We start from the raw sequence: 12532 nt of genomic DNA, 5'->3' as shown, positions 1-12532 counted from the left end.
GCCGAGTATTGCCGGGACAGAAATGTCCTACATTAAGAGACATAGACACTCGGATTCACAAGGTTCAAGATTCTCCGACTGATCTGAAATATTCAGGGTAAGCAAACTTGCAATTTCCTATCAGCCACTGACATTGTTTGGCTTACTTTTAAAGTAACGTGTTTCAGGTGAGGCGAAACTGACTGCCTTTGACATCATTTGGCAGCATTTGACCGCGTGTGGCATCAAGGAGCCCCTAGGAAAACTGGAGTCAATGGGAATCAGGGGGAAAACACTCCACTGGTTGGGGTCATTCCTAGCACAGAGGAAGATGGTTGTGGTTGTTGGAGGGTCAGTCATGTCACTTCCACGATGCCACTGCAGGAGTTCCTCAGGGTAGTGTCCTAGGCCCAACCATCTTCAGCTGCTTCACCAATGACCTTCCTTCCATCATGAGGTCAGAAGTTAGGATGTCTGCTGATGATTGCACAATGTTCAGCACCATTTGCGACTCCTCGGATACTGAAGCAGTCCATGGACAAATGCAGCAAGACCTGGACAATATCCAGGCTTGGGCTGACAAGTGGCAAGTAACATTCGCGCCACACAAGTGTCAGGTAATGGCCATCTCACCATCATCCCTTGACCTTCAATGGCATTACCATCGCTGAATCCGCCATTATCAATATTCTGGGGGTTACCATTGACCAGAAACTGAACTGGACTAGCCATATAAATACTGTGGCTACAAGGCCAGGTCAGAGGCTCAGAATCCTGTGGCGAGCAACTCACCTCCTGACTCCACAAAGCCTGTCCACCATCTACAAGGCACAAGTCAGGAATGTGACGGAATACTCTCCACTTGCCTGGATGAGTGCAGCTCCAACAAGAAGCTTAACACCATCCAGGACAAAGCAGCCTGCTTGATTGGCACCCCCTTCCACAAACGCTCACTTCCTCTGCCACCAACAACCAGTGGCAGCAGTGTGTACCATCTACAAGGTGCACTGCAGAAACTCACAAAGACTACTTAGGCAGCACCTTCCAAACCCATGACCTCTACCATTTAGAAGGACAAGGACAGCAGATGCATGGGAACACCACCACCTGGAAGTTCCCCTCCAAGTCACTCACCATCCTGACTTGGAAATATATCACTTTTCCTTCACTGTCGCTGGGCCAAAATCCTGGAACAGCACTGTGGGTGTACCTACACCACAGGGACTGCAGCGGTTCAAGAAGGCAGCTCACCACCACCTTCTCAAGGGCAATTAGGGATAGGCAATAAATGCTGCCATAGCCAGCGATGCCCACATCTCATAAAGTATACCAATATACCAATTTTTTTAATTCATTTATGATTTTATACTTATATAAAAAAACTCATACACATGCACTACCTTGCAATTGTGACAAAAACAAAGCATTCCTTGTCTAAAATTTAGCTTTTTATATTCTTAGCTTCTTGGATTACATGAGGTTGTAAAAATAAGCTTCACTCACACAAATATATCCCAGCTTCTAAGTCAGTACATTCCTGCAACAATTAGTTAGTTTATTCAATGTCAAGGGCTTAGGGTGGTGCCTTCTTACCATAATAAGTAACTAAATTCTGCCTCACCCCTGTCACTAAAGTTCTTTATTAGGCCATCTTTTTCAAACCAGAAACTCTTGAGTGTCTGGAGAGTTAATCGAGTCAATTTCTAGAAAATAATTAATTAAGTAATTTTCTTGTAAATCAGTACAAAAGTTACAAACCATTATTTTCTATGATATAAAGGGTAAACAAAGTTATTCAACTATTGTGAAAAATTGAAGTTGTCCAACTGCTATCATTATTCTACTGCTATCATTCACTTCTAGTTACATGCTCTAATGTGGTTAATTAATTCCTGATAGTTTAAGATGAAGATGAAGTTTAAAGTAGTGTTATTCTGCTGCATTCTTAAAAAGAGGGCCCCATGAAAGTACAGACTGTGTGGGGGATCCTGCTGTGCACAAACTTGCTGTCACATTTCCTGCATTGCAACAGAGACGACATCTCAAAACACCTTCGGTCTGTCCGCAACCATGACCCAGACCTCCCTGTCGCTTGCCATTTCAACACTCCACCCTGCTCTCATGCCCACATGTCCATCCTTGGCCTGCTGCATTGTTCCAGTGAAGCTCAACGCAAACTGGAGGAACAGCACCTCATCTTCTGACTAGGCACTTTACAGCCTTCCGGACTGAATATTAAGTTCAACAATTTTAGGTCATGAACTCTCTCCTCCATCCCCACCCCCTTTCCGATCCCTTTTTTTCCAATAATTTATATAGGTTTTTCTTTTCCCACCTATTTCCATTATTTTTGAATGTATTTCCATCCATTGTTTTATCTCTACCTTTTAGCCTATTTCGATCCCTTCCCCCCACCCCACCCCCACTAGGGCTATCTGTACCTTGCTTGTCCTGCTTTCTACCCTTAATGTCACATTCCTTAGATAATATCAACGCCTCTTTGTCCTTTTGTCTATGACATCTTTTGGCTATCTCCACCTATCGCTGGCCCTCTATCCAGCTCTACCTGTCCCACCCCCCCCCCCCCCCACCCCCCCCCCCCCCCCCCCCTTAAACCAGCTTATATTTCACCTCTTTTCTATTTTTCCTTAGTTCTGTTGAAGAGTCATTCAGACTCGAAACGTTAACTGTGTTCCTCTCCACAGATGCTGTCAGACCTGCTGAGTTTTTCCAGATATTTTTATTTTTGTTTTGGATTTCCAGCATCCGCAGTTTTTTGCTTTTATTTCAAAAGTACCTCATTGGCTGTAAAGTGACTTCTTCACGTCTTGAACTGTCCGTTTATAAATGCAAACTCTTTCTTTCCCTCTGGTACCCGAAACAATGAGAAAAGCGTTCTCTGCGCATTCCCGAGATAAGCCACCGATTTTAATTGGATATTAGGGTGAGTGAGAAGACTGTGTGGTATGTAGTGAGCTAGGATGTAACCACAAGAAAAGTCTGAAATACATGAACCCAAAAATATAGAGTAAAAAAGGCAAAAGAAACCCAACGAATGTGACAATGCGAATGTGTTCACCTTTCAGTATTTCAGCTCTTCAATGTTCACAATATTTTAGCACTGTTCAATTATAAAACTCTAAATCTAAAGTATTTTTATTTGAATTATTAAGACATAAAACTCCCCAAATGGCAGATGGAGGATTTGATGCAATTGCCCTGTGTCAATACTAATGAAACTCCCAAACCTGAGCACATAATCACGCCTGACTTTACGCATCTGAATATCCCAACATCAGAGCTCTGAAGAAGAGTCATGTGGACTCGAAACGTTAACTCTGTTTCTCTCTCCACAGATGCTGTCAGACCTGCTGAGATTTTCCAGCATTTTCTGTTTTCATCTCAAAGCTCTACTCTTGGGCACAATGGTTCACATAATGCTAAAAGCAAAAGCAGTGGTCTTAGTGTACAGGGTGAATACTTACTTAAGAAAGGATATAAATGCATTAAGAGTGGGGCAGGGGTTTTCTTGACTGATATCTGGGTTGAAGGGTTGGACAGGTTGGGCCTATACCTATTGGGCTTTAGAAGAATGAGAAGTGATCTTATTGAAATGTGTAAGATTCTGAGGAGGTTTGACAGGGTGGATGCTGAGAGGATGTTTCCCCTAATGAGAGAGACTAAAACTAAGGGGCATTGTTAAAAAAAGACGTCTCCCAATTTAAGTTGGTGATGAGGATTTTTTTTCTGTCAGAGGGTCGTTAGTCTGTAGAATTCTCTAGCCTTGTGAGAGCAGGGGCGTGCTGGGTTATTGAATACTTTTAAGGCTGAGTTAGACAGATTCTTGAGTGGCAAGAGAGTCAAAGGGTACGGGTACGGGGGGTAGACATGAAACTACAGTTGAGGCCACAATCAGATTAGCCATAATTTTATCAAATAGTAGAGCGGGTCAAGGGGTCAAATAGCATACTCCCGTTCCTAATTCATGGGCAGGATTTTCCCGTTAGCGAGCAGGGGGGCGGGGCCCGCTCGCCGACGCGTAAAATGACGCATGGTGACGTCAGGCAGAACTCCCGACGTCACCGAGCCCCCTTTAAATTTTCAGGTAGGTGGGGGCACAGCGAAATCAGCTGCACGCCTGCTGACCTGTCAATGGCCAATTGAGGCCATTGACAGAGTCATTAAACTAATTAATGGACCTGCCCTTCCAACCTTAAGGTTGGCGGGCAGGCCGGGAGCCCTGGCGGGAATTAGAAAAAGCAATGAAACCTCATCCACTGGTGGGATGAGGTTTCATGTAGGTTTTTAAAAATTTAATTAAAGTTTTTTTTTAAATTATGGACCTGTCCCAACTCATGTGACAGTGTCACATGAGGGGACAAGTCAGGAATTTTTTTTTTCTATTTTTTAAAAATTTTTTATTGTGAAGCCGATCTCCCTGAGACAGCACTTAGCCTCACTCTCGATTTAGGGAATCCCACCTCCCACACAAGGAGCACTCAGCGCTTCCGTGCAGACGTCACGCTGGGTGGGCCTTAATTGGTGCCGCGCCCATGATCAGGGGCGCCAATCGGAGGCACACCTGTGCATGCCCGCACTTCAACTTCGCCCCCAACGGGGGGAAAATCCTGCCCCTGTATCAACGAACGCAAGGAAGGAAAAGTTGCTGCCCATAGAGAAACTTTGTAAGGAGAAAATTATTCTCTAGTTTGAAAATCTTTTTTTTCTCTTTAATCCATTGTCAGAAAATATCATGTATAGGAATCCCAAGCAAATTGAAAACTTTTGATATCTTGGAGCCCCAAACTGAACGTTGGCTGTTAAGCATTTCACAACCAATTGTTTAGGCAGACTATGCTGTTCAGCTTGCCAATATGCAGAAGAATGGCTCCTTAGGACTTCTGCTGTAATATTCATCTTGCTTTTGCTGGTGGCGCTATCTCCAGAGGAGGAGGCGAGAACCATCTGCTTGACTTAAGCTCCAGAGATAGAAGCACAGTGAGATACATGCAGTGCCAGTTGTGAATGTGCCTGAATAGAACCAAATCTATGGAACTGTGGCCGTGGAAATGCACGATACAAGCATAATATCAAAGAGATTCACCCCTCCTTCAAGCCGTGTGGTAGACAGAAAGGGAAGAAAATATTAAATAAACCTCTTCCCCTTGTCCTTCAAACCAATCTTCTCCCAGCTCCGCTGCCCTGGCCCAGAACTCCTGCTGCTTGCTAGTCTCTCTCCCATCTCCTCTTTAACCACATCTCGTCTATAAGACCTGGTTTGGCTCCATTACAGCTACAATCCTAGCCCCCTTCATCCCCAACATTCCTTCCTGATCTCCACATACCTGACATTGTCTTCCTGTGCCCCAGAACAATCCTCGTCCCTTTCAGAACTGCTGACCCCTCCTCAAAACAATTCCACCCCCAACCACTCTGCCCTCGAGGATTTTCATCCCATCTCCAAAGTCTTCGAACACATGGTTCCCACCCAAATCCATGTCAATCTTTCCAACTCCCAATAAGATTTACACTTCAGCCATAACACCTAAATAACCATAATCAAAGTCACAGATGTAAACTCGTGTGATTGTAACCAGGCTGCATTATCCAACCCGAACCCCTGCAGTCTACAACATGCTCAGCCACCATCCTCCTCAGCGCCTCTCCGCCAGTGTCCGCTTTAGTCAAGCAAGCTTTCGCTTGGCTCCACTCTTACCTATCCAATAATAACCAGGGCATCTGCAACAACTTCTCTTCCCATCCCACATCAGAGCTTATGCAGTGCCCTGCCGCATCCCCTCCAAGGATCGATCCCCTCCTCTCCCTCATCTATTTGTTGCCTCTTGGCATAGGGTCATCCTCCACATGGATGCTGATGACACCCAGCTCAACCTCTCCACCACCTCTCATGTATCTTCCACTTGTATCTATGTTGTCAGAATGCTTATGTAACATCCAGTCTTGGATGAGGGTCCATTTACTTCAGCTAAACACTGGGGAAACTAAAGCCATTGTCTTCAACCTCTGCCAAAAACATCCTTGCAACAACTTCATCTCCGGCCCCAACCACTGTGTCAGTTCTCTGCCCAAAAGCAGGTCCGACCCATAGTGCCTGAAGCTCCACCGTGGTTGGGGCAAGGAGGAGGTCCTGAGTCCACCTCAGCCGGAACAGGGATGGAACCATGTGCTGTTGGCACCAATCTGATCCGCAATGGCCGTCCAGCCAACAGAGCCAACCCACCCCACCCCATCCCACTCCCTCACAAGGAGCCCAAGTTGCTGTGGCAACATGCACTTATACTTGCATGTTGTGGGCCAGAGCTTTGAATAGCAATGGTAGAGGCGCCAATTTTCTTTCTATCACATGGAAACTCTCTCGCTCTTACCACATGCCATTGTCATGTGTTGGAAGGATTTACAAGCCAATACTCAACCTGCTTGACCATGTTATGAACACAGCCATCAAGTCCTAGAGTGGGGTTTAAATCCAGAGCTTCTGGCTCAGAGGCAGAGATGCTACCTGCTGCACCACAAGCCCTCCATCCTCAACCACTACTTTGGGCTAAAACAGACTGCAGCCTCAGCATCAAATTTGATGCCATACGCTCTCCATAATAAAAGCTGACAACTTACACCTCCAGAGTATTACCTACGATCACTCCTAGCTTAGCCCATTAGCTGTTGGAACCTATTGGTGTCCGAACCTTTAGCTGCATAGACCCTCACACTGACATTCCATCCCTTAACCTCTCCTCCTTTAAGACCCTACCTATAACCCACCTTTCACCAAGCTGTTGGTCACCTTCCTTCACATCTCCTTCTTTGCCTCAACCTCTATTTTCTATTACAACTCTTCTACATTTAATGGTGCTATATAAATGCAAGTTCTGGTTACAGAGCTGCATCTATTATAAAAAAAGAGGGGGTTGAAAATAATAAGGATGTGCAAATTATCTACGGAGCATGACAGTTCCTATGGGTTGGAGGTTTGGACTTGACATTTATGGAATGCAATTTAATAGAAGTGAATAATGTGAAAATAGTGGTGTTCACTTGATAGTTCTGCAGCTGTTCAACACAGTTAACTTACATTTCACAGAAAATTTTCCTTCTGCAGACACCAGCTTCAAGTTGAGAGAACTAAGGATGATCAATGGGAGGGCCACGACTGACAGACCGAGCAGCTGTTCTCTGTATCTAGATTGCATGAAGCGCCCGCAGTTTTCCTGTGTGGATCGGGTCTGTGTTTTTGCTCTACTAAAAAACAACAGGGGCAAAATTTAACAGTAATCCACGAGCAGTGGGGTGTCCTGAGGGTGTGAAGGGTGCTGTGTTCATAAAAACGGGAAGAAATCCACCTCTGCAGTGGCTCCAAATGGGCGGGGGGGTAGTCCACCACCCGTTATAGACAGAGATTTATATTCAGTTCCATTGCAGTCAATGGATTTAAATATCGGGCTCTGTGTATAACGGGCAGTGGATCCAAGACTGTCCATCTTGCGCCACCACCTGAGACATAAGAGTATTAGGAACAGGAGGAGTAGGGCCATTCAGCTCATCGAGCCTGCTCTGTCATTCAGTAAGATCATGGCTGATCCAATTGTGACCTTAACTACCTTTTCCTGCCTGGTCCCTTATAACCCTTAACTCTGTTGTAGATCAAAAATCTGTCTAACTCAGCCTTGAATATATTCAATGACCCAGCCTCCACTGCTCTTTGGGGAAGAGAATTTCAAAGATTAACAACCCTCTGAGCGACATTCCTCCTCATCTCTGTGTTAAATGGAAGACCCTTTATTTTGAAACTGTGTCCCCTAGTTCTAGATTCCCCCACAAGGGGAAACATTCCTTCAACATCAAGCCCCCTCAGAATCTCACATGCTTCCGTAAGATCGCCTCTCATTCTTCTAAACTCCAATGCGGAGAGGCCCAGCTTGCTCAACCTCTCCTCATAAGACAACCCCCCTTCATCCCAGGAATCACCCGACTGAACCTTCCCTGAACTGCTTCCAATGCAAGTATCGTATATACTTGTGTAAAAGTCAAATTTTTGAAACCGACTTTTTTAGGCCAAAAGTCATAGGGTTGCCTTTTACACAAGTAATGTTTTGCAGGGGTTGACATTGATGCTAGCTTTGGGCACAAGTGAAATCCAAAAAAGATTAACGCAATGGAATGAAGTAAAAACCAACAACAGTGAAGAAATCATATTAAATATCATTCACAATCGGATCACTTTAATCATTTGAATAAATAAAAACAAAACTTTAAAGTATAAATGGTTTAAGCATTTACTTACTGGTATTCATTTTCATTAGTATTCATACATTTACAATGAAATGGAATCATTAACATCTCCAGCGTTATACTTTGGTTCTGAAATTTTTGGACTTTGATCCCTGAAAAACTTGGGTCAACTTTTACACGAGGCTTATGAAAAATGATGTTTTTTAGGCCAAAAATCATGGGGTTGACTGTTACATCAGATTGATTTTTACACAGTACATAAATAAAGAGACCAAAATTGTACACAATACTCTAAGGATAAAAATTGGAACATGCTGGAAATACTCAGCAGGTTTGGCAGTATCTGTGGAAAGATAAACAGAGTTCATGTTTCAATCGTATGTGACTCTTGAGTTCTGAACTTCAGAAGTTATATTCGAATTGAAATATTAACTCTGTTTTTCACTCCTAGGATACTGCCAGGCCTGCTGAGTATTTCAAGCACTTCCTATTATTATTTCAGATTTCCAGCATCCACAGTATTTTACTTTCATCACGGTACTCCAAGTCCGCTCTATGTAGAGCTGTACCAAGACTTCCCTACTTTTATATTCCTTCCCCTTGCAATAGCAGCCAACATTTCACTTATCTCCTAATTACTTGTTGAACTTGCATACTAGCTTTTAGTGCTTCACCTAAAACGACACCCAGATCGTTCTACACACATTTCTACCCAAACTCTTTCTGCTTCTCTAATTCTGGTCTCTTGTGCAAACCTAATTCTAATCACAGATCCTCAGGGGCGTCGCCTTTAGCTGCCTGGACCCTAACCTCTGGAATTCCCTCCCTAAATCTCTCTACCTCACTTTCCTCCTTTAAGACACTCCTCAAAACCTATACTCTTTGACCAATTTAAGCTTTTAACTATCTGAGCTAATCTCTCCTAAAGTGGCTCAGTGAGACAGATAAGTAATTGGTTTATTGAAAAATCATCATGGTGGCAAATGCCAAATTGTGATGACGATACAAATAAAACAAGTAATCATAATTCATAAACATAGTTATAGACAATCATTAAAATTAAAATAAAGTATAACATAATAGTGCACAATTATGAAAATTTCAGTAGACAAATAATTACAATATATTGCAAAATGCAGGTCTCCTTAAATTACAGAATAACAATGAAAGGTCTACTGCACTCTGCATTTTGTATTAAAGTCCATAGATCATATGTTGTCAGGGTGAGTTCATTAAATTCTTGATCATTTACATACTATTTACAAGTTTTATAAAGTAGGAGATTGGGCTATCTCTTAGTCCACATCTTAGCTTAGTTCAACATCTCATTTGTGGAATGGTGTCTTTACTCCTTAATTGCATACACATTTACTTTCATGTGGTTGTGGCAAGATCTTTTGTTTTACGATACTCCTGTAAAGCACCTTGGGCCCTTCTACGAGCATGCGAATTTGGAGTAGGAGTAGGTCATTCAGCCCCTCGAACTTGCTCCGCCCTTTGATAAGATCATTTCTGATCTGATTGTGGCCTCCACTTTCCTGTCTACCATGGGTGACCAACTCTGGTCAAGAAAAATAAGGGACACTTAGCCATGTGGGTGCTTGTGAAGCATTGGGGGGGGGGGGGGGGGGGGGGGCGGTCACAGGCGTGTCAGCCGACCTGATTTTGATGCTGCCGCCCTCGACCCCCAACACCCACAGGACAGCCCCGAAGACAAGCCATGAACCTGCCACCCCCCCAGCACACGCAGTGATAAAAGGGACTGCTGAGACACCAGGAATCCGGGACAAGACACGCCAAGGGTCAAGTCTTCCTGGGGCGAAAGTCTTCCTGGGGCGAAAGGCCAAATTACGGGGACGGTTACCCTGCTGTCCACCCCCACCCCGTACCCCCATGTCAGTCAAAAAACCTAACTCCGCCTCGAATACCCCAGCCTCCACCGCTCGCTGCGGAAGAGAATTCCAAACGCCAACAACCCTCAGAGAGAATTCACCACCCCCCGAATCTCCATCTTAAACAAGAGACCCCCCCCCCAATACCCCATAATTTTTAATCCTCATTATTTAATCCCCTAATTCTAGATTCCCCGACAAGAGGCAACATCATCTCTGAATCTAACCTGTCAAATCCCTTTAATTACATTAAAGATGCTAAATCAATCTCAGTTGGAAATATTTATAAACATAACTACATCAAACCAAGCTGGAAATATTTATAAATATAAATATATCAAACCAAATTGTAATTATTTGTAAATAACTATATTAATCTAAGCTGTAATTATTTGTAAATAACTATATTAATCTAAGTTGTAATTATTTGTAAATAACTATATTAATCTAAGCTGTAATTATTTATAAATATAACTATATTAATCTAAGCTGTAATTATTTATAAATATAACTATATTAATCTAAGCTGTAATTATTTATAAATATAACTATATGAGTCTCAGTTGTTGTTATGAATATTAGATAAATATCAATCCAAGTTGTTGTTCCTGGGCCCAGTCTCTGGGGCTGAAGGGATGGTTCATTCCCCAGGGGAGAGTCTCCCTCCCCCGGGTCCACGGTTACCCGAGTGCCGAGGCCCCGCTGCCCCCGCCGGGCCCCGGGTCCGTACCTGCAGCCTCTCCTGCCGCCAGCTCGCGGCCTCTCCCCGGCCCCGGCCCCGGGCCCAGCCTCGGCTTCGGCCTCGGGCCCCCCTCCAGCCCCGGCCGCCTCCTCCTCCTCCTCCGCCGCCGCCGCCGCTCCGCTCCCGCTCCGGCTCCCGCTCCGGCTGCCTCTCCCCGGGGCCCCGCGCTCCCCGGGCCCGGGACCGGCCTCTCCCTCCTCGGCGGCCGCGGCCCCGCTCGAACCGCACCGAGTGCTCCATCCCCGGGACTGAGAGAGAGAGAGAGAGAGAGAATAGAGGGAATGGAAAGAATAGAGAGAAAAAGAGAGAGAAAGAGAATAGAGAGAAAAAGAAGAGAGAGAAAGAGAATAGAGAGAAAAAGAAGAGAGAGAAAGAGAATAGAGAGAAAAAGAAGAGAGAGAAAGAGAATAGAGGGAATGAAAAGAAAGGAGAGAGAAAGAGAATAGAGAGAGAAAAATAATAGAGGGAATGAAAAGAATAGAGAGAAAAAGAGAGAGAAAGAGAATAGAGAGAGAAAAATAATAGAGGGAATGAAAAGAATAGAGAAAAAGAAGAGAGAAATAATAGAGGGAATGAAAAGAAAGGAGAGAGAAAGAGAATAGGGAGAGAAAAATAGAGGGAATGAAAAGAATAAAGAGAAAGAACAGAGAGAGAAAGAGAATAGAGGGAATGAAAAGAAAGGAGAGAGAAAGAGAATAGAGAAAAATAATAAAGGGGATGAAAAGAATAGAGAGAAAGAATAGAGATAAAGAGAATAGAGAGAGAAAAATAATAGAGGGAATGAAAAGAATAGAGAAAGAATAGAGAGAAAGAGAATAGAGAGAGAAAAATAATAGAGGGAATGAAAAGAATAGAGAGAAAAAGAAGAGAGAAAGAGAATAGAGAGAAATAATAGAGGGAATGAAAAGAATAGAGAGAAAGAATAGAGAGAGAAAGAGAATAGAGAGAGAAAAATAATAGAGGGAATGAAAAGAATAGAGAGAAAAAGAGAGAGAAAGAGAATAGAGAGAGAAAAATAATAGAGGGAATGAAAAGAATAGAGAGAAAAAGAAGAGAGAGAAAGAGAATAGAGAGAAATAATAGAGGGAATGAAAAGAAAGGAGAGAGAAAGAGAATAGGGAGAGAAAAATAGAGGGAATGAAAAGAATTAAGAGAAAGAACAGAGAGAGAAAGAGAATAGAGAGAGAAAGAGAATAGAGGGAATGAAAAGAAAGGAGAGAGAAAGAGAATAGAGAAAAATAATAAAGGGAATGAAAAGAATAGAGAGAAAGAATAGAGAGAAAGAGAATAGAGAGAGAAAAATAATAGAGGGAATGAAAAGAATAGAGAGAAAGAATAGAGAGAAAGAGAATAGAGAGAGAAAAATAATAGAGGGAATGAAAAGAATAGAGAGAAAAAGAATAGAGAGAAAGAGAATAGAGAGAGAAAAATAATAGAGGGAATGAAAAGAATAGAGAGAAAAAGAAGAGAGAGAAAGAGAATAGAGAGAAATTATAGAGGGAATGAAAAGAATAGAGAGAAAGAATAGAGAGAGAAAGAGAATAGAGAGAGAAAAATAATAGAGGGAATGGAAAGAAAGGAGAGAGAGAGAATAGAGAGAGAGAAATAATAAAGGGAATGAAAAGAATAGAAAGAAAAAGAACAGAGAGAAAAATAATAGAGCGAATGAAAA

At 43.1% G+C, this 12532-nt stretch overlaps 1 protein-coding gene across 1 annotated transcript in view; it reads right to left on the bottom strand.

Moving 5' to 3' along the window:
• Window positions 1-11941, bottom strand: part of aven (apoptosis, caspase activation inhibitor) — an 86384-nt gene extending 74443 nt beyond the window's left edge. Inside the window, exon 1 of the mRNA XM_078563244.1 lies at window positions 10849-11941. Coding sequence (XP_078419370.1) covers window positions 10849-11100 — 252 coding nt within the window. The 5' untranslated portion in view covers window positions 11101-11941. The remainder of the gene's footprint in view (window positions 1-10848) is intronic.
• Window positions 11942-12532: the final 591 nt, after the last annotated feature.

Source organism: Cetorhinus maximus, chromosome 18, assembly GCF_964194155.1.
Source record: "Cetorhinus maximus chromosome 18, sCetMax3.hap1.1, whole genome shotgun sequence".
NCBI classification, from domain to species: domain Eukaryota; kingdom Metazoa; phylum Chordata; class Chondrichthyes; order Lamniformes; family Cetorhinidae; genus Cetorhinus; species Cetorhinus maximus.
This window is presented reverse-complemented; position numbering and strand designations above follow the sequence as displayed.